The following is a 23,919-nucleotide window of genomic DNA, read 5'->3' as shown; positions in this document are numbered from 1 at the left end:
CATTCATTCATTTTCTACCAATTATACTCAAAAGGGTCCCGGGGGTGCTGGAGCCTACCCCAGCAGAGTGGAATCAAACTCGGGTCTCCTAGCTGTGTGGCCTGCGTGCTAACCACTCGTCCCGGATTCAATATTAATAAACGGAATATTTTCGTAGACATTAACATTAGACATTACGGAACATCCCAGGCGCTTTGATGTCATGTAGTCGATAGAAGCTAATGCTATTTCCGTCAACAACAGCAACGACTGCTTTTAGACAAATATAGGAACCAGAACCTTATCTTTATAAGCCTGAAAATATGGAGGATGAGTTCCAGGTTATCAGGTCAGACCCCATTAGCGGTAGTGCTAAATGTTTCATGGATATCATGAAAACAGTCACGATGTCTGTATCTTCCAGCACGATATTCCAGGTAAGAAAAAGGACATGCTAAACCAAAACACGTTTTCTACCAGTAGTTGTCACATTTATGTTTTAGGTTTTGAGTCTTTCCTCATCAGTCCACATCTTTAAAGTTATTTAAAAGTTTCTCTGCAAGTAAAGTCATGTTTTACGACGACAACAGTTTGACCCTGGTACTGATTAATTCCATTTCCATCATATTTCTATCAGCAAAATAGATTCTAAATTGACCAGTGTCTCGGGAATGGATTGCATTTAACCTCCAAGGTTCCACCGTTCAGAACTCTATTAAGTTCAGACAGTTTATCTATAGTCGGTAAAACAAGAGCTGAATGCAAACGTCCTTCTATCAATTGAAGCGCACAGAAGCTGGTTAACAGTGAGCGCGTGTGCGGGGAATGTTAAAAGCTTGGAGCCAGACACATTTTTGAATGCCATCTGAGTGGGGGTCAGACAGGAAGTAGAGCTGAGATGGTGTACATAGAAGAAGAAGAAGAAGAAAAAAAAAACCCTGACAGATTTACTGAAGAGCTGTCATCAAAGCAACCACACAAAATTATTCCCGTATATTTTGGCATCTTCACTCGAGCCGTTTTGCGTCAGCTTTTAAAAAAAAAACAAAAAAACGTGCCATTAGGATTTGTCTGTTTGCTACAATGAAGTAAATGAAAGAATTAGAGCAGACACAATGTAGTATCTCTCCCTTGGGATGATTCAAGAGATGTCGATGCACGCCGAGGCCACATTCAGCCGCCGCTGGATTAGCTTCCAGACGGTGAAAAAGCAGAAGAATTGAAATGCAAATAAGACGAGGATTACTGAGAGAGCATTCAAACGGCTTCTCGGCTAACTGCCTGCAATACAGTGTCTGAGCCTGATGATTATCCTCTATTTACCTACTTTTTCTTGATAGCTAGTTAATTAACCATGTCAAAAAAAAAAATGTCTAGTGATTAGAACAGGAAAGAAAAAGCCTGTACAAGTGGAGGTCAGCAAAGCAGCGAGGTAAAAGTTGGGCTAGAATGTTTTAAAAAAATATATATATATTGTAAAAAAGAAAAGGTGCTATATGAGAAACAGACTCGTCTGATCTTCAAAAGGATGCTCCTTGCTCACCTAAGGGTGTGAAATTTAAAGCAGCAGAGTTTGGGACATGAAAGGTCCAAATGTGAATTGACTTTCTCGGTAATATCTGTAGGCTATTGCACTTGGGAATACTATTGGAAACATGACAAAAGGTGTAAGACACATTGCAAATGTTGATGCTAAAACATCACTGTTTTTAAAAAGAAAAAATGCATGTAGCACAAAAACATCCCTGAGAAGACAAAACATTGGGTATACTTAAACGGTGATGACATATTATAGTAAGAGATCCGTTTATCATTTAGCCCCCTCATATGCCAGCTGTAAATAATGGCAAAATATGTAACGGTAATGGTTTAATTTCATTTGAACATGCATCAGATTACAATTGAATGCATCACATAATCAGTTCACAGTTCCACATGTCCAAAAGGAGTAGGAAGAAGCAAAGCTTATTAAATCCTACCCCTCCATCTGGTACTCTTACAATCAGTAACTGTTACATTTGTTCACTTCCTGCTTTCATAATATAGTTTAAGGGTTTTTTTTTATTTGAAAAATTTTAAATGTTCTAAAATTTGTAAAAAAATAAAAAAAAATTTAAATTTATTTTTTTTTTCTAAAAATTTTTAAATTTTTTTGTATTTTTTTTATTTTTTGTCACGTACCAAAGTAGGAGGTGATGTGAGCATCCAATGCCATAATGGGCACCATAGTAAGTGTCAATATAGTGATATATATAGCACATCATGACTGGTTCAAGACTCTTCATCCTTGTATTTAGCAAATTTATTTTATTTATTAATTTATTTTATTAAATTTTATTAATTTTTTTTTAGTTTTTAAAATTTTTTGTAAATTTTTTGTTTTGTTTCCCGTACCAAAATAGGAGGTGATATGAGCATCCAATGACATAATGGGTACCATAGTAAGTGTCAATATAGTGATATATATAGCACATCATGACTGGTTCAAGACTCTTCATCCTTGTATTTAGCAAATTTATTTTATTTATTAATTTATTTTATTACATTTTATTAATTTTTTTTTAGTTTTTAAAATTTTTTGTTTTGTTTCCCGTACCAAAATAGGAGGTGATATGACCATCCAATGCCATAATGGGTCCCATAGTAAGTATCAATATAGTGATATATATAGCACATCATGACTGGTTCAAGACTCTTCATCCTTGTATTTAGCAAACATCAACTGCTTGTATTGTTTCTTGAATTGGCTCATCGTTGTGCATTGTTTGATTTCCTTACTCAATCCGTTCCATAGTTTGATTCCACATACTGAAATGCTATGGCTTTTTAACATAGCCCTAGCATAGAAGTGTTTCAAATGTACTTCTTCCCTGAGATCATATTTCTCCTCTCTTGTAGAAGTATTGAATGACATTTTTAGCTAATTGGTTATTTTTAGCCTTATGCATTATTTTAGCTGTTTGAAGATGAACTATATCAGCAAGTTGAAGTATTTGTGATTTTAGAAATAAGGAGTTAGTATGTTCTATGTAGGCGGCATTATGAATTATCCTTACTGGCCTTTTTTTGCAGTACATTTAGCGAGTGAAGATTAAACTTTTATAGTTATTAGCCCATATTTCCACACAATAAGTAAGATATGGTAGAACCAGAGAGCAATAAAGAGTAATGCATGCAGCACAAAAACGTCCATGAGCATTCAAAACATTGGGTACACTTAAACTGTGATGACATATTATAGTAACTCACATTGATTTAGAACTGCAACACACTGAGAGCTCCGTTTATCATTTAACCCCCACATGGCAGCTGTAAATAATGTCAAAATATGTGCGTCATTCAAAAGACACAACGGTCTGATAGAAATCTTGAAGAAAATCCCATTAGATTGTGCAATAGTGCAATATTTTGGCCTTCATTGCAGTCCTTGTTATATTGCGCCCTCTAGTGGCAACTCGCGTATTGCTCCTTTTTCCACTCTTTATTGCCGAATAAACAAACTGCAAACGATTGGAACTTCACCATTATACTTTCTTTATCGCTTTTATGAATAAGTGAAGGTTAAACAAACTTCTGCTTCTCCCGTTTCGGGCGTGTTTTGTTGAATTGAACATTAGACTTTGTTGTTAAAAGATTGTCAATAAAGTAATAGGTTAACATTACCATTCCGTTTTGCTACCGTCACGTGACTTCCTGGTCCCACAAACCAAGCAAATAATGTAATAATTTACAACTGATATATTAAAAGTGCACTGAATGGTAATTTGTTAGTTTACAAATATTGCAAAATTAAAAACAATGTTTTTATTCATTTAACCAAACGAGTCTCATTTAGGTTAACTCAGGGGTCTCAAACATGCGGCCCAAATGTGGCCCGCAGGACACTACTTTGAGGCCCCCGCCTTGATATGAAAGTTTAATGTTAGTGCGGCCCGCGCAAGTTTGATATGGATGCTGTATGGTATCATGTACCCAGAAAAAAAAATATTACGTTTGATTAATGTTCATGTTAAAGGTTAAATAACTGTTAATAGTTATCCTCCCTATCCGTGTGGAAGTGGTAATTTTTTTGGCTATTTAAGTTGAAAGGAAATAACTTGGAGGCTACCGTTTAGGTCGCTAGCTCTCTAGTTTGCGAGTTAGCATGTGTGTCAAGACGCTGCAGTTGCGCAATATGTTGTAAATAAAAAAAGTATAAATGTGACTATAGTCGTGTTTTGTCATGTTTACAGGGCTCTAATAATGCTTTGTTCATTTTAATCTGAAAAAAATAATTTGTTTACCCACCAACTATATGTGGTTATTTAAGTTTTTATTATTTGCCGTTTTATTATTATTATTATTATATTTATTTATTACTGATTGATTGATTTTCTTTATTCTTGATTTGTTTATTTTTTTTCATCTTTTTTTGTAGAAAAATAAAAAGTAAGATATTTGAGAACAGTGGAATGTTTTATCAGAGCTTTTATTATAGAAAATCGGAACAAAAGCAAAGTTTAATTTTTCTGTTTTTAATAAATGCAATTTTTTGTGTTTTTTTTTTTTTTTTAACCTAATGCGGCCCAGCCTCGCGCAGACCCTAGCTCCAGTGGCCCCCCAAGTAAATTGAGTTTGAGACCCCTGGGTTAACTTATTAAGTCTTCAATATACACTTCAATTTAATGGTGGTAATGCTAACTCTATATTGAGCTGCTTTTGGACTTTTATTAGGAACCTTATACGCACACCACCTCTTGTACTAATAATAATAATAATCATAATAAAACGGCATTAATTCACAACTGAGCACATTTAGTTTAGGTGCTAGTGTAAAATCGACTAAATCAATTTGACTCGTAATGATAGCTTAGCAAAGAATGGACATTTTCACATCATTGTATCTTCATTTATTCATTCATTTTCTACCGCTTTTCCTCACGAGGGTCGCGGGGGTTGCTGGAGCCTATCCCAACTGTCTTCGGGCGAGCATTGTATCTTAACGTTCTTATTTAAAAAGGTATATATCGACAAAAAAAAAGTCAAAAAAATACATTTTTGCGGTGCTTAGCACGTACATAAACTAACCTTTGCTAATCCAGATAGCAAAGCCTATTCGGTTTGAGTCCCCCATCAACTATCCAGGCTGTTGTAGACCTTGCAGTGAAGGTAGGCCATCTTCTCAGTCCTGCTTTTCCTCAACAAAGGAACCCACTCGTGATTGCAAATCTCTACAACCTTATACCCCGCCGACTTCAGCTGCCTCCTCTTCATGGCGTGGAGGCCCAGGAGCTGCTGCGAGTGGTAGCAGTAGTGGTTCCTGCTGGACACCTGAATGGCAAGTTTAACGACAGAGTCCTGATGGGACGGTTTTTGGATCCCCGGTTTGGAGAGCATTTCTGTGATGGTTGTTGTCAGGTTTAGCCCCGTGTTGAACAACGCTTCATTTTCATCCGGCTCCACTATGGAAGGTGTTTTGAGTCTAGAAGGTGCAATTGTTGGAGCTGGAGAGCTTTTAGTATAAGTAAGCTGGGCTATAAGTTCATCCGTCACGCTTACCCCTATATTTTTTTTCCCCCAAAAATGGTTTGAAGCACTTTCGGATGGATTATCCCGAGGAGATATTATGTCCGTTTGCGATTCTGTGTTGACAGGAACGGGCTGACCAGTCGTGTCGAGGTGCACTTCGAGATCGATGGATCGCATGTGAGGGAGAATCATCCGTTTACAAACGAACTCTTCTCCTCCCAGCAATTCCTGCAATGCCGTCTCCGCCCCTTTCACTTCGGGTTTCTCGCATATTTCAGATTGAATGAACTTCCGCAACATTTCCGTGACCTCGTTCCTCAGTTCGAAGCTCAGACGAGGACCGGTCCAGTGTGGCAGCTCCACGGCTACGGTTCCATCTAAAGTGAACAAGTCTTTTTTCAGCTCCAACTGTGTCGACTTCAATGCTAAGTTGATAAAGTCCGGACTCAAAGCTAATGAGATTAGATCCTCTGGGAACTGCGAGACAAAGGACAGACCGAGTAGGCCGGTGAGGAGATGCTCCGGGTAGCGTTGGAATTCAGCTTTTCTTTGCCTGAGGGCATCTGTGAGGCTCGGGTATAGGATCGGGTTCTGAGTTGGGAGGAACCCAAGGGTGCCAAAGGCCCACAGCAGCTTACAGGAGTCTTTACTCCGACAATGTGGCACCAGTGATGGGATTTGCTCAGCGATTGCGACAAGGATGCGATCGTCACGGTAATGCAATGCCGAACAAGTGAGTGCCACGTGCATTAGTCCGGTGACGCTCATCCTGCTAGCTCGGCGTGGCACCTCATGAGTCAAGGCCTCCATCCATGCCCTGTGAAGCAAGTAGCTGAAACGTAAGTATTTGAGCACATTGACCATAGCAAAGTCACTCATGTCCTCGATAACCGAGTGCGCCTTATCAAAAAGACGAGTCGCAGCTGCCTCCGAGAGGGACGTTTGGGATTTAAAAAGACCCAAACATAACGTCCCAACCTCTTCCGGGTGTAGATGGTTTATGTGGTTCATGAGTAGCTGCTCTATTGACTGGATCAGGACTTTCGGGCAATGTCTCCCTTCTCCCATGATGTACAGCAGCTGGACCAGCTCGGCGACTTTCACTTCTCCTGGGTACAATTGCACAAAGTCGTAAAGGCGCTTCAAGAACCGGGGCACCTTCCTTCCAATGCAGCGCCACAAGTCTGCAGCGAGAAGCAACTGGTCGAAAGTCATCTGATGCGCCCGGCGACCGAGCTCGTCCTCAAAGTGTCCGAGAACCGTGTGGCCGTGAGGCATTTCCAGCCACGCAAACGAACGCAGCACATCGAGGAGCTCGTTGAGAGAAAAGACACGAAGGTTCTCCACCGAGTATCGAAGCAGCAGAGTGAAGCGTTGGTCACTTTTCACTAGTGACACATTGTCCGTGTGAACATGGCTGAGATCCACAAAAAAACCAGACACATCGCATGGTTTCATGCTGCCTTTAAGGACAGCCGCTCGCTGGAGGAGTTGCGCAACATGTTCCCAATTTACGGGTGGAGGCCGCCGCGAGAGGTCAAGGGTGATTGACGAATAGTCCGGTCGACACTTGATAAAGGCGCGTGTATCGACTTTAACATCAGGCGCCACAGGTGTTCTGTGACGCGGGGGTACGGACGTTTTTGGTTCGGGTCTTTTGTTGAACGCCAAGTCCAGTAACGTGTTTTTGGAGCTGGAGAGATGCCGCGAAGAGCTCACGCTGTAGCGATTGCTCTGTTGCCAGAAGGAAGGTGCGAGAGCGGCGAGACACTGTTCTTCGTCACCAATCACGATTTGACTGTGGGGGAGGGGAGATTTTCCCACGGGGTGATGATACGAGGACGGGTTGTAATGAAGTTTGTAGCCTCCATGGAGAGAAGCATCCGGTAGAGGTGACTCTTCTGACCTTCGTTCCTGCTCATCCAACGCCTCATTGTCAAGTCTGCCAATAACTCGATGAGCAAAACCCTTTCTCAAACCAGGAAGATAGAACCGTCTCGGCCTCAAGCGGCACAGGACGCAGGCAGCCATGAATCTATCGGTGAAAAACACAAATGCAACACTTGTTAAAAGTATGAGAATAAAGTCATAAAAGTCTGTTTTGGGGCTGCACGGCGGACGAGTGGTTAGTGTGCAGACCTCACAGCTAGGAGACCCGAGTTCAATCCCACCCTCGACCATCTCTGTGTGGAGTTTGCATGTTCTCCCTGTGCATGCGCGACCCTCGTGAGGATAAGCGGTAGAGAATGGATGGATGGATGGATGGAGCGGTAGAGAATGGATGGATGGATGGATGGATGGATGGATGGATGGATGGATGGATGGATGGAGCGGTAGAGAATGGATGGATGGATGGATGGATGGATGGAGCGGTAGAGAATGGATGGATGGATGGATGGATGGATGGATGGAGCGGTACAGAATGAATGGATGGATGGATGGCTGGAGCAGTAGAGAATGGATGGATGGATGGATGGAGCGGTAGAGAATGGATGGATGGAGCGGTAGAGAATGGATGGATGGATGGATGGATGGATGGATGGAGCGGTACAGAATGAATGGATGGATGGATGGCTGGAGCAGTAGAGAATGGATGGATGGATGGATGGATGGATGGATGGAGCGGTAGAGAATGGATGGATGCATGGATGGATGCATGGATGGAGCGGTAGAGAATAGATGGATGCATGGATGGATGCATGGATGGAGCGGTAGAGAATGGATGGATGGATGGATGGAGCGGTAGAGAATGGATGGATGGATGGATGGATGGATGGATGGATGGATGGAGCGGTAGAGAATGGATGGATGGATGGATGGATGGATGGATGGATGGATGGAGCAGTAGAGAATGGATGGATGGAGTGGTAGAGAATGGATGGATGGGTAGAGAATGGATGGATGGAGCGATAGAGAATGGATGGAGGGATGGATGGATGGATGGAGCGGTAGAGAATGGATGGATGGATGGAGCGGTAGAGAATGGATGGATGGATGGATAGGTAGAGAATGGATGGATGGATGGATGGATAGGTAGAGAATGGATGGATGGATGGATGGATGGATGGATGGATGGATGGATGGATGGATGGATGGATGGATGGAGCGATGGATGGATGGATGGATGGATGGATGGGGCGGTAGAGAATGGATGGATGGATGGATGGATGGATGGAGCAGTAGAGAATGGATGGATGGATGGATGGATGGATGGATGGAGCGATAGAGAATGGATGGATGGAGCGGTAGAGAATGGATGGATGGATGGATGGATGGATGGTGGGCTGCAAGTGAAAGTATAGTCAGCCAACCTGGTGTCGACAAGGCTGGTCATGCATCAATGTATCACTTCCAAAGTCTCCTTAAAGAAGGTGCATCAGGTGACTATAGGGGTGTTATTTCAGGTCCAGAGGGCTCTAGTAATGTTTAAAAATGTACGTGCAGTGTTGTAAATGGATTTGCTACGCTTTATAAATAAAAATATTCCATTTGCAAACAAGAAATCCTACTTTGTGGAAATTCACTGAACGCTGTCAGGTCTGGAAACAATTAAGAAAACTGTATGATGGATGATTGTATTATGTAAATATAAATATTTACAACATAGGCCGAACTTTAAGAGGTGCGGAGGTAAAATATTACATGTTTAATTTTGATAAAATAATGGACGATTTTAAACTAACAAACCAAGAATCAAGTTTATTTGTAGTTGTAAATTTGAATTAAGGTGTTCTACTCACTTTTTTTCTCACCAACGAGGTTATGCTTTGTTCCTACAGCATTTTACATCATCATATGCAAATGATATGCAAATTTGACACGACTTCTCGGACAACCAATAACAAATTTTCTTGCTAACCACTGCAGACAGGAAACTGCCCCTGCACGAGCTATTTCAACTGTGTGTAGATTCGCCGTAATACTACATTTCAAGCATTAGGAATAAAACTATAAACTGTACTTTTCCTAGCGATTTACTTCCAAACTGGTCACCCACGACTGGGGGTGAATAAAGAACTACTTTATGAATTTTAAATTTGATATCACAAAGAGCTGCCATGTCTTATCTGTTGTTGACGTTTCCAATGTAACCATTCAAAGCGTACACAACGTCAAATCCAGCGAGTCTCAAAAAGATGCCATAAAACTTACCTTTATATGGCCGGGAAGAATATGCTGGCGTGTAGTTGTCACATGTGAGAGAGCCATGCAGTTTACAGCGGCTAAGGTTATTTCATGCCGTCAAATTCGTCACACAGGGAAACAGGAAGCAGATTGACCTTCAAAATAAAATCCTGCAACTCGTTAGCGGACCAATCTGAGCTTACATTAACCAACACGAGTGATCGCATTTCATTTCACATATACTTATATCTGATTAAATATAAATGTTGTGTTTTTCCTGTTCGTTTAAGCTGTTGACTCCATGCACGTTCGCGAACTTGTTTTAAATTTGAAATATCCCGGACAAGTTACGAGCACTTCCTGTAAAAGAGGCCATAATCATTACAGTTTGACCTACGGCAGCCGGGTAGTTCCAAACATGGCGCAAAAAGTCAGATTAAGTTAGTTTATTTCATAACACGCATACATTTGACGTTGAAAAGCGTCATATATTCACTATCAGTGCTCAACATGTGTAAAACGGAACAGGAAGAAGCAATCCTACTCCTTAGGACTCCCCAGTAACTAGCATACAAGTATACATGTATTCTATTTTACACAAACCAGATCATTAAATTTTAATATTTGTGAATTTAAGAAGAGTGTGTTCGTTCGTGATAAACACCTTGATAATAACTTTACTTTCATTTACTCATTTCTATTTCGTTTGTTTTATTTTCTTATGATTCCCAAATGTTATATATTTGGTTTTATTTAGATTTAGTGATAAATTTGTTTATGGCAAGCCATATTTGGTTGCAAGGCCCCTCTCTAATTTGTCCAGAACCTAAATACATAGGATAAATAGCTTTAAAATAATGCTGAAAACAAATGCAGTGTACACTGCATATCTTTTTATATCTTTTTTCATTTATTCTCCTTTCACATTGAGAGACAGTTGATATAGCCAAATGTACAGCTTTGTATTATGGGTTTTCAGATATTTTTAATCACAACACAGCACATTATAAATCTAATGAATCGGAATTAAAACTTTGCAATTAAACGATTGTAGTTAGCTGCAGCAGTAGTGCATAAAATTAAATAAAATTTCTCTCTGTTTCTAGTGCCAAGCACTTTATAAGATAAGTTAAAAACACAATAATGTTCAATAAAGTAGCCACTTTTCAAACAAGAAAAATACAAAATAACCTTTGTTATAATACACTGTAGGATAATAATTTAAAAGAGCATTGCTAAATGTTTTTATGTTTGTCTAATATGTCAAATAATAAATCATAATACAAAAGAAATCAATCAAACTGGGCATTTTTTGGAATTATTTTTTGTTTTAATTCAACCATAATTTAACCTAAAAAAAAAAACTAACAATATCTCAACAACAATTATTTGTTAGAATACAGCAATAAATTTAACTATAAAACAAAAATAACTCTGAAACACAATTTTATGTTAATGTGTTTTGTTTTTATTTGTAATAAATAAGTATTTGAAAAACTTTGCAGCACTTTAAAATAAAAAGATAATTACTATTAACTCTTGGGAATTAGTTCAAACAAGAAAAAACATGAAAAAACATGAAAAAATTACATGTTTTTGTATATTGGCTGTACTAAAATGAACACATTTTTACTAAATAATTACAAGAACATGCATTGTTATGGTAAAATTATGAAAATAAAATTATGAGTGAATACTTTGGATTGAAATATTATAAAAGCCACTATTAGTATTATATGTACTGTATATTTGGATGGATCCACGCACTTTTTTACAGATAGTTTGTTGCTTGTGAAGGAAGTAGTTTAGTTGTATGCTAATTAGTTAGTGTTGAGGGGGGCGGGATGGGTTTGGGGAGGAGGAGTAGGAGGAAGAAGAGGAGGAGGAGGAGGAGGAGGGAGCCGCCCTTCATTGAGCACATGCTCAAAGCTGGACTCTCCACTCGCGCCACTTTCGCAATCTTACTACCATTCACAAACACTCCACTAAGCATCATAGTGGTAGCAGCACCACCACATGGTCTAGCTTTGCTTTTTTTTCCCCCCTCCCCTTACAAGCTCCATCTTTTTTTTCCCCTCACTTTTACACCACAGAGTGATCAAACGGTAAGTGTGTTCAAGTGTTTTTTTTTGTTTGTTTGTTTTGTTTTCTTTGCTTGTGTAAGCTAGTATACCACGCGCGTGTTGTTACGGGAAGAAACCTGTTGTTAGCCACATTGTTGTTCTAAGGAAACATTTATAAGAAATTTAGATTTAAATGGAGTAAAAATGTGTTTATTTGGCTACTTTGTACGTTTTTGGGAAGGAGTGTTTTCGTGTGGTGCGGTTTACTTCTCCTGCATGGGTGAGGGAGATTTGAAAAGCATGTGTTGCTGCTGCTGCTTGCTGCACCCTCAACTCGCTAGCCGTAGTCAAATGTGCCGTTTCTATGTCTGTTTACCATCCTCTTACAACTTCCACACTCGATAGAAACGCACAGTCGGCGTCCCGTTTTCAAATGTTTCAAATTAGAGCGACTTTGTCCCCGGAAGACTTTAAAAGTAGAACCAGAACAAAGCGGCAGCACATGGGGGATTGAAGCAGGCCGCGCTGGAGCTAGCGGCTAATGCTAACGGGGGAACATGAAAGCCAAATTAACTCGCTCTCAAAACCAAACCTTTTAAACATTCGTCTAAAGAATCGCCACATTGTCAAAGCCCGCATACGTTACCACAACATGTACATTTTGTTTACTATGAAGTTGTGAAGCGAAGTAAACGAAGGAGGGGCTAGCGCGCTAGCGGCTATGCTAATCGACAAACAAGACAACATGGCTGCATTACTTGACTTTTAAATTAAACTATTCATTTACAACAACCATTACATAATTAATTATCCCGCAATCATTACAACTTGGATTATAAACTGCGTGTTTGGCTAGCCCGCATCCGTGTGTTGTGTTCTTGAGTTGGGAGTGGAGTTGTCGTGTTTCACAACGTGGTTACGGGGGAATTGAGGCCCATTACACGCCACTCCAACTGTTTTAATAACTATTATAGTTTATGTAGTCAAGCATGTGTCGTTATTGAGTGCTTTCAAGGCAGTACATGCTTATGCTGAGGACGCTAACAACTTATGGGCGCCATGTTAGTGCGTGAGTGCGTACGCGGGGGGAGGGGCGCAAAGTGTTGTTTCCCTGTGGTGCGTTCACTGTCACCTTCGCCATTGGACACCGGGAACTTCAGTTTACTCTATGGCGCAGCTTCTCCAATGCAGCAGCATCATTCGGCTGAGAACACCACTGAATGGAAACAGGAGTTCAGAACATTATTGACAGTTTAATGTCTAAACAGCGGCTGAAAGAATGGTGAATATCCTCAATCACACAACCTAATACACCTATATAAAATATGTCAGAAAAGAAGCATTAATGAAGTTATGTACAGTAGTAATATTCAGATATATGTTGTTTATATAAGTAGTATCAAGGGTGTAAGGAATAAACATATAAATATCACACAGTTGTATAACACAGCCTGTGGCCCTAACTAGTGAGGACAAGCAGTGTAGAAAATGAATGGAATTGGGTATTGGACACAGTTGACTATTCTAGGATGCCATCAACATGCCAATTGAGAATCAGAGTAGCTTCAAATAAGATATGTTTTATAAGTTAAACATGTTTAACATAATTAAGAGCGTACACGGAAGACTATTGCAGTGTTCATTTTTTTACTTAGTTGACTATAGTTTTATTTAACTGTTCAAATTTGAATTATACCATGCATTCATTTAATGTATTGCATATTTCCACAAGTAGTTTGTTGTTTTGCATTTAAAAATATCGCCAACACTTCCGGTATTAAGTCATGTTTTGCACAGCTACACCGCCTTAGTGTACATTGCTAACATTCTTTGTATTGGTAGAGAAGCATCACATGTTGGCTTTCCTGAAGCACAGTTACTTGATATAATTTGGTTAAATGCAACATTTCCTGATTGAAGCGTCAGTGCTTGAATGTACAAGCATCGGCTGTGCTTATCACGACATTTCTTGAATTTTAATTTTCCGGTAAATATTTTCAAAAAAAAATTTCGGTTATGGTTTTATTGAGCCAAATAATGCTGCCATGTCAAAATGAAGGTATACACGGATGTTGCTCAACTTCCCAGAGCAGATCTAGTGTTCTTCGGGCAGCAAACTGAGCAGGCCATCTGCTGGTCCAAGTCCATTTTGACTTCAGTATAGTGTAATGTTAAATGTGATGCTTGAACTCATTGACATTCATATTTATGATATTCATATTTTTCTGTTTTCAGGCATCCCGGTTGTATACGTGGTCTTTTTTTTGGAATCATCTTATCCCGGTTTATTTAAACTCCGCTTCATATCCCCGGATCTGTTTGCCGATGTCGTGTCAAAGTGCTTACAGTGCAGGTAGTCCTATGAGATCTACTGCAGTGGAGGCACTTTCACCACTACACTGGCACTCGCATGTAAAGTATCTCAACTAGAACGTGCCCCCCCCCCCCACCCCCTCACAACACAGAACTTCCACTCATGCTTATGCTAAGGTGCATCTAGTGCAGATAGTGAAGTAGACATGCACCTACTGCCCTAAGTGCTCCTTCTGGCATAAGGAGTCGGTACCGCTCCACGTTACTCCCGAGTGTTAATCACACAGCGGCGACGGGCGCGCGGTTAGCTTTGCGTGGTTGCGCTGCAAGAACAGCCAAGTTGTGCAAATCTATGCAAAGCTGACGGCGTCCCGTGTTTGACATCGTGACGCCGGCACTCGCTTCCATCAAAGCTCCAGTGGTGTTAAAGTGCTTATAGTGCAGGTAGTGTTATGACAATCTACTGCAGTGTGAGCACTTGAACTAGCGCTCGATGCCATTCCAGCAAAGGTGCCGCCGCGCAGGATGCTCGGGTTTTGTCAACATGTGGTTCTCTGGTTAGTTTTGCTGGTTTGCTGTCAGCTTCCCTCCGTATGCTGTGCAAATCCATGCAAAACTGATCACGGACTCAAACACCAATGTGAACCAGATTTGATCCCGGTCTAAGCAGGTTGGGAGATGCGGCAATGCTCTGGATTTGGATGCAGTATTGCACTTGTCCCGGCCTGTTGACGACACTGGGAATTGGTCTTCTAAGGAGCCCTCATGTGTTTACCCAGAATTCATTGCATTTGTGCATGTAGTGAAAAGGTATCATTAAAGTGTTTTTTCTTTTAAATATTGTGTGTTCTAATGTAAATATTGATAAGACTGATATTAAAATGTTTGCAAAACTCACTGGCAAATGTTATTTGTAAGATATGTATATATAATATACATATACACAGTACCTGGATTTGACTATTTATTTATTATATGCATTATTCACAGAGAGAATGCATTGTAAATTGAAATCTGCACATTATTGCAATACATTTAGCAGCTACGTTATTATAGGCATAGCATAACAATGGAGAAGCAATACATACAAAGCTAAACAAATATGTTACTGTGTACACTTGACCTCTAAATTAAATTAAAATTAATTTGTGAAGTTTGTAATCTTGCGGTAGTTTGCATTGACCAACAAAGCAAAATATATTAACAGTAGAGTCAATATTTTCAACTGACCATATATTGAAAATTTAATTTACAATGTTTTGAATAACTTTAAGTAATATATAATTATAAAAAAGTACTACAATATATACAAAAACTGTAATTTTCAATATAAAAACTCAAAGTGCAGACATCTTTTATATTGAGGTTATTTTTCAATTCATTTTTATTGTGCAGTTACTCAGCTTTCCAACAGAGGGCAGCAATTACCCACAATACGATACAAGTACTGCAGGAATCCAGATCATGTACTGTATATACAGTTTAGGAAATAAAAGTATTAAATGTAATGTAAGTACCAGCAATATGTTCACTTTATGTAATACTATAAATCTAGTTAATCTAAATTATGATTGTTTTTTCCCAATTATGCCCAGAAGCAAAATCCAGATGTCGGACTGCAGGTAATATATTTTCTCAGTATTTCAGTTCTATTACAATAATTACCAATTAACCTATCCTCATGTCAAAGCTGCCAAACAGCCTCCCTCTGGCCGGTGAGCACATTCTGCAGCGATGTGCTGCGCTTCCACAAGTGAGATGCTCACTGGGGTGTACACCTTTCATTATGGTGTCCTCTTTGCTTTGACAGTCAAGATGAATGGGATGCATCCAGGAAGGACACCCACTCAAAGGATGCATTTCCGCCTGTCATCCTGTGCAGATTGCTGGGGGCCGCCTCTATTTATCCTGGTGTCTCCGTGCAAGCGTTTTCCGTGATTAAATGTAAGGATGCGTCTTGATTGTGGGGATGTCGGTTGCATGTGGCCTGATTGTCCATTCATATATGTTGTTACTTTGTTACTAAGGAGATGGAAGATCTGTCTTCTGTGTTTCAACCATAAGCGTCCTTTCTGTCAGGGCAATCAAGTTGGACAGAATTTGCAGTGGTGTGAAAAAGTGTTGCCCCTTTTTCTTCCTTTTTTTCCTTTAGCATTTTTGTCACATTTACATGAAACAAGGACACTGGGCAAAGTTCCAAGTTAAAAATATTTTCCAAAAGTGGTCAAAACTACTTATTAGAAGTTGTACGTCCCATTACCGCTAATGTAAAAGTAATACCGCATTTCAGGAAAAAGAACTTCATACCAGCAGTAAAATATGGTGGAGGTAGTGTGATGGTCAGGGGCTGTTTTGCTGTTTCAGGACCTGGAGGACTTGCTGTGATAAATGGAACCATGATTTTTGCTGTCTTTTGCAATCCTGTTTGAAATATTAAATAAAAATGATTTCATATTATACTACAAATTATAGTATTTTTGAAAAATAAATGAATTAAAAAATAATTTCATTTTAGCAACATACAGTTGAAATATTAAATAAAAATGATTTCATATTATACTATATATTATAGTATTTTTTTTTAAATAAATGCAGAAAAATAAATAATAAAGTCAAATTATTAAGAATAAATTTGTAATATTATGAGGAAATATAATGGAATTTTAGTAGCATGAAGTATTTTTTTAGAAAGCAGACAATGATGTACTTGTTCACCAATATACATCACAAAACCGAGAAGCAGTTCATATACTGTATATACAGTATATTACTTCCTTTCATTATTTTTTCAATATAACAAGAAAAAGTCATAATTAATTATATTGTAATATGCTGAAAAATAATTTGATTTTAGCAACATACAGTTGAAATATTAAATAAAAATGATTTCATATCATACTACATATTATAGTATTTTTTGAAAAATAATTAAATAAATGCGGAAAAATAAATAAAAAATAAAGTCAAAGTATTACGAATAAATTTGTAATATTATGAGGAAATATAATGTAATTTTAGTAGCATAAAGTATTTTTTTAAAAATCAGGCAATGATGTGCTTGTTCACCAATATACATCGCAGTTAATATACTGTATATTCCTTACTTTCATTATTTTTCACAAAAGTTTGGACACTCCAGGATGTACATCTATAAGGCTGTACTGTAAATATGATAAAAAAAGATTGTCTCCCTTAAAAAGTCTTTTAAAAAGTTCCTTAAAAGTTTGCTCCACTCTATTTTTTTCCAGGCACTTTAACAGCAAAGCGATTTGGGATTGTTTTGTTTTTTTGCAGGTTTCATTCTTGTATCAACAGTACTAATTTCCTAAATGTCATAGAGTAACCGACTCAATTGACAAAACCCTGTCAGTCCCTCGAGGGACTAATTGGACAAATTGAATTTTTGGAGGGGACCTTGCTCGTGTGTCAATGTTGCGTCTCAGCGGGCTGATCTTAATGTGCCAACAAACTCTAAATAAAGAAATAAATAAGAGTGCACGTGTCAGCCATCCTGCTGAGGTTGCAGGTTCGCAGGTTTCAAATCACTGGCCTTCACTCTCACCGAGGTCTGCCTTCCATCAGCTGACCTCTAATCAGTTACCAGCTCCATCTACGACCGCGGGTTGAACTCCCAATATAAGTATGCACAGAGAACACCGCCGCATTGTCAATTTATGCTAATGAGCTTTTGGATTGACCATGGAAAACAATTAATTTTCCGGGCAGGTTGATGAGGAGTTTTTACAAGCAGCTTCTTGGCGGCACTTTGCTGACTGTGTGGCTTGTGAAGCAAGACGGGGACAGAAGTCGGGGAGTGGACACCCCTGAATACGGAGTGGGTCATTTGGGGCCTGATAATTGACTAATGTCAATTATTAGGATTAATTTGACAAGAACCAAGTTAAAATGTTACGAGAAAATATAACAAGAAAATGTCATAATGAATTATATTGTAATATGCTGAAAAATAATTTAATTTTAGCAAAATTTAAATATAAAAAAAATGATTTCATATTATATTACATATTATAGTATTTTTTGAAAAATAGGGATGTGGAAAAATAAATAAATAATAAAGTCAAAGTATTAAGAATAAATTTGTAATATTATGAGGAAATATAATGTATTTTTAGTATCATAAAGTATTTTTTAAAAATCAGGCAAAGGCAAAGAGAAGCAGTTAATATACTGTATGTACAGTATATTCCTTTCATTATTTTTTCAATATAACAAGAGAAAGTCATAATTAATTATATATTAATATGCTGAAAAATAATTTCATTTTCGCAACGTACAGTCTAAATATTAAATAAAAATGATTTTATATTATATTACATATTATAGTATTTTTTGAAAAATAGGGATGTGGAAAAATAAATAAATAATAAAGTCAAATTATTAAGAATAAATTTGTAATATTATGAGGGAATATAATGTAATTTTTGTAGCATAAAGTATTTTTTTAAAAATCAGGCAAAGGCAATATACATCACAGTTAATATACTGTATATACAGTATTATACAGTATGCATTATTTTTAAAACATAACAAGAAAAAGTAAAAAATAATTATATTGTAGTATGCTGAAAAATAATTTCATTTTAGCAACATACAGTTTAAATATTAAATAAAAATGATTTTATATTTTATTACATATTATAGTATTTTTTGGAAAAATAAGGATGCGGAAAAATAAACAAAGTAAAAGTATTAAGAATAAATTTGTAATATTATGAAGAAATATAATGTAATTTTAGTAGCGTTTTAGTAGTATTAAAAAAATTAAAAGTATTAAAAAAATCAGGCACAGACCAAGGTTCATACTAATGATGTGATTGTTCACATATATACATCACAGTTAATATACTGTATATACAGTATATTCCTTACTTTCATTATTTTTAAAATATAACAAGAAAAAGTAAAAATTAATTATATTGTAATATGCTGAAAAATAATTTCATTTTAGCAACATACAGTTTAAATATTAAATAAAAAATATTTTATATTATATTACATATTATAGTATTTTTTGGAAGAATAGGGATGAGGAAAAATAAACAATTAAGTAAAAGTATTAAGAATAAATTTGTAATATTATGAAGAAATATTATGTAATTTTAGTAGTGTTTTAGTAGTATTAAAAAAATTAAAAGTATTTAAAAAATCAGGCACAGACCAAGGTTCATACTAATGATGTGCTTGTTCACCAATATACATCACAGTTAATATACTGTATATACAGCATATTCCTTACTTTCATTATTTTTCACAAAAGTTTGGACACTCCAGGATGTACCTTTATAAAGCTGTACTGCGATACTATACTGTACTAACTCTATTGTAGTTCTTCTATTATGTTTAGCTTGACTAAGCAGGTGTATCAGCTGAAGTCCATTAGGTATCTTCTAATGGATTTGGAGTGAATGGACGGGGATGAAATGGGTCTAAAAGGGTCATATGAGGCAAAACCACAAGGGAAAATATGTGTGAGTGTTATATGGTTTTAAAAATCCACAATGTACCATCTGGGGTTTATGTTTTTCCTTTTTACTCAAGTGCACCAGGCGTGGATTACTGTGCAGGAAAAAACAAAACAGGAAGTGGCTCGCACAGAACAAACACTGCAAATATTTTCTGAATGACAGATGGGGGATCAAGCCAAACCCAATGCAGAAATCCCTCTAAAGTATTCTTTAAAAAAAAAAAACGCCTAAAAGTCAATTGTTTTATGTGGTCTTACATTTGGACGGAATACTCTTATAAAAAGATGAAGGAGGCCACACTTCCGTGTTTATTTACACAATAAACAACACATGCCTTTTACATTTCGGAGCGACATGAGGTCATCCATCAAGGGTCATTGGGGTCACATGACAAAGAGTAAAGTCATTCGAATAAAACCAGATGTTGTCCAAGGGGTGTCTCGCTGCCACGTTGTGTCTTTGGGAACAATAGTCTTAGCTAAAAAAAAAATAACATAACATTTGTCATTTATATGCATTGAGGATTGTTTTATACGTGTAAAATTATAATTCTACAACTATAAAAGCGTGTTTTGTGTTAACATTGTTTCCAGTCAACCGCTGATCATGTCAAAAAATTTTGTTTGCTAGCTAATCGGATGCTAACAAGGAACATATATTAACTCATTTTCTATCAGAGACGTATGTGTATTTTTTTTCTGCACAAGAATCACAAAATGCTGATGATGCAACTCCACAATAAAAGAAGAGCATGTTCGGTGTAGTTTTAACCTGGCCACAAGGTGGCAGAAGTGCATCACAAACTCAAAAATAAGATATTTTGCTGAAACTACTGAATCTACTGCTGATTACTAAAGAACTAATCTTTCTTTAATAACATGTCAATATAGTCCAAGAACGCAATATTCCGCGTGCTTTGAAAAATCAGTCAAAATCATAAAAAAATGGCCGCTAAGAGAGGGACGGGCGTTTGAAAAATGTCTTGTATTGAATGACTTAAGAATACAGAATAATAATACAACCAAAAAAAAAACACTATCCAGGGCAGACGCTAACCAAGGTTTCGCTGTAATTTATTTGGTACTCATTGTATCACCACATACTTCGGTACGTGACAAAAAATGTAAAAAAAAAAAATGTAAAAAAACTTTTTTTTAAAGACTTCAACTATGTTATGAAAGCAGGAAGTGAACAAATGTAACAGTTACTGATTGTAAAAGTACCAGATGGAGGGGTAGGATTTAATAAGCTTTGCTTCTTCCTACTCCTGAAACTGAGAACTGATTATGTGATGCATTCAATTGTCATCTGATGCATGTTCAAATGAAATTAAACCATTACCATTACCAAAATATTTTCCCAAAGTGGTCAAAACTACTTATTAGAAGTTGTGCGTCCCATTAACTCTAGTGTAAAAGTAATACCAGCAGTAAAATATGGTGGCGGTAGTGTAATGGTCAGTTAATGGTATTGTTTTTTTTAATAGCAGTGAAAAGTACTCATCAATTCAAGTATTTATTGTTATTGTAACAACAAAATTATGTTCCATATGCGTAGAATAAAGTATATGTTGACATCACTACAGCACAGTTAGCATTAGCATTAGCAGCAGCAAATAGCAATAGTGACATTATGCAGCAATGCAAAAGCAGTTCCGTGCTACGCATCGGTGATTGTGGTTATTTTAGTCCCAACAGACGTTCACTTCATTGGATGCTCGCTGCTCAGTCAAAAGCTGCTAGATGTCTGCTTTATTAAAATATCAACTCAAGGATGATACTCTGCATATGAATGTAAAAAAAAAAAAAAAAAAAAAAGGTTACTTTGGGAAAGTGGATGTTTCTCAGGGGTTTCCCTGTGCAAAGCCTTTTGAAGGTTTTGGTCTTTTTCAAGCCTCATTCACGTTGCCGCGCTGTCAGTCGGCTCTATTGCCTTTTGCAATTGAAGCCATAACCATTTGTGCTACACTGGAAGAGGGAGCAGTTCTGTCTTTGACAATCGTGATCTTACAGCATCTTCAATTCCACACAGGTTCTCTCTTTTTTTTTTTTTTTTTTTTCTGTGTGCAATATGAAATGTTTGATGTGGAGTTCCGTGGGAAATAAAAACCCTTCGACGGGGTGAAATGACACATCTGAAGAACTCGACTCAGAAGAGAAGGACACGTGTGTCTTATTAGCTCATAAAACTACCATATTATGATGGTATTACTATAGTTATTACTTCCCTGACAAGTTGTCGAGTGTAATTAAATTGACGTGTTAAGTGTTGATGATTTGTTGTTGTTGTTGTTGTGCATGTGGTCCATTAAATGGCTCTTAAGTAGTTTATGTATTGTCATATATCTCAACTCAGTGTTGAACATTAAAACGACGGATTAATTATCTTAGCACATAAATGCATCATGTTTACAAAGCGGCACATTAATCATGTCATTTGTCAACGCCGACTGACTCGATGGTTCCCCGCTGTGCAGATGCCTGCAACCTAGAATAGCGTACACAGTCAAAGATACTTCATATTCATGATATTATTTATAGACAAAATGTATTGTAAGAAAAGCATTATATGCTAGGACATCACTGGATGAAGACAAGGATGAAGAGTCTTGAACCAGTCATGATGTGCTATATATATCACTATATTGACACTTACTATGGTACCCATTATGGCATTGGATGCTCATATCACCTCCTATTTTGGTACGGGAAACAAAATAAAAAATTTAAAAACATTTTTAAAAACTAAAAAAAAATTAATAACATTTAATAAATATATAAATATAAATAAATAAAATAAATTTGCTAAATACAAGGATGACGAGTCTTGAACCAGTCATGATGTGCTATATATATATCACTATATTGACACTTACTATGGTACCCATTATGGCATTGGATGCTCATATCACCTCCTATTTTGGTACGGGAAACAAAATAAAAAATTTAAAAATATTTTTAAAAACTAAAAAAAAATTAATAACATTTAATAAAATGAATTAATAAATAAAATAAATTTGCTAAATACAAGGATGACGAGTCTTGAACCAGTCATGATGTGCTATATATATCACTATATTGACACTTACTATGGTACACATTATGGCATTGGATGCTCATATCACCTTGTACTTCGGTACATAACAAAAATAAAAAAATAAAAAATAAATAAAAAATAAATAAAAAATAAATAAAAAATAAATAAAAAATAAATAAAAAAATACAAATAAATTTAAAAAATCCTTAAATTATATTAGGAAAACAGGAAGTGAACAAATTTTACTTTTTATTGATTGACTTATTATTTAACTTTAACTTGCGGGAAGTATTGTTCAGAAACCAAAAAGTCAAAACAGAACAACTCAAAGTAACTCAAACTTTGTAAAAATTTCCGAGTCGACATTACATCTTATTCATGTCTTATATATCTCATTTTCTTTTATTATGTTGGCTAGACTCAGTAAAGGTGACTATAGGGTTGTTATTTCATGTCTAGAGGCCTCTAATAATGTTAAAAAAACATATTTATAAGACTTTCTATGCCTAACTATGATAATATTTACCAAATTTAAAAAAAATGTATTATGGAAAGCAGGAAGTGAACAAATGTAACAGTTACTGATTGTAAAAGTACCAGATGGAGGGGTAGGATTTAATAAGCTTTGCTTCTTCCTACTCCTTTTGGACATGTGGAAGTGTGAACTGATTATGCGATGCATACTGTGATGCAGTACTACTAGTAGTAGTAGTAGTAGGCTAGTATTTGCCTGATTAGCCTGCTTTTGCCCTTCATTCATTCATTCATTCATTCATTTTCTACTGCTTTTCCTCACGAGGGTCGCAGGGGGTGCTGGAGCCTATCCCAGCTGTCTTCAGGCGAGAGGCGGGGTAAACCCTGGACTGGTGGCCAGCCAATCACAGGGCACATATAGACAAACAACCATTCACACTCACATTCATACCTATGGACAATTTGGTGTCAATTAACCTAGCATGTTTTTGGAATGTGGGAGGAAACCGGAGTACCCGGCGAAAACGCACGGGGAGAACATGCAAACTCCACAAAGAGATAGCCGAGGATGGAATCGAACCCTGGTCTCTCCTAGCTGTGAGGTCTACTAATATAGTGATATTTGATTAGGACCAACCAACAGGGTCACTGAGGTAAATCCTGGATGCTGACTACATTTATCCCTGAAATGCAGCTACCATCATCTCAGGAGGTTGCCTACAGCCATAGTATTTAATGCCAATATTTTGCAACCGGGCGTTAATTGGAGACCCTAATTCCATACATTTTCATATAATTTCAGCAGGTTAGTGTAGTAAAGCTGTAAGCAATCATCTGTCAGTTTCTTGGCGGATGGGGATTGATGCTTTGACCCCCACTTGTGTGAGCGTGGCACCTGACACCCCTGCAGGCAATGTCAAACAAGACAGTGGGGG

At 37.3% G+C, this 23,919-nt stretch overlaps 1 protein-coding gene across 1 annotated transcript; it reads right to left on the bottom strand.

Annotated features, from left to right (window-relative positions):
* Positions 1–1,721: 1,721 nt before the first annotated feature.
* Positions 1,722–9,745, bottom strand: LOC131136270 (FAST kinase domain-containing protein 5, mitochondrial). Its single transcript, XM_058082943.1, has 2 exons — positions 9,640–9,745; positions 1,722–7,522 (listed from the first exon to the last, which is right to left on the bottom strand). The coding sequence occupies exon 2, from the start codon at positions 7,516–7,518 to the stop codon at positions 5,092–5,094; it is 2,427 nt and encodes an 808-aa protein (XP_057938926.1). The 5' UTR covers positions 7,519–7,522; positions 9,640–9,745; the 3' UTR covers positions 1,722–5,091.
* Positions 9,746–23,919: the final 14,174 nt, after the last annotated feature.

Source organism: Doryrhamphus excisus, chromosome 9 (assembly GCF_030265055.1).
Source record: "Doryrhamphus excisus isolate RoL2022-K1 chromosome 9, RoL_Dexc_1.0, whole genome shotgun sequence".
NCBI lineage: Eukaryota > Metazoa > Chordata > Actinopteri > Syngnathiformes > Syngnathidae > Doryrhamphus > Doryrhamphus excisus.
Note: the sequence above shows the minus strand (reverse complement) of the source record. Positions and strands in the feature narration are given on the sequence as shown.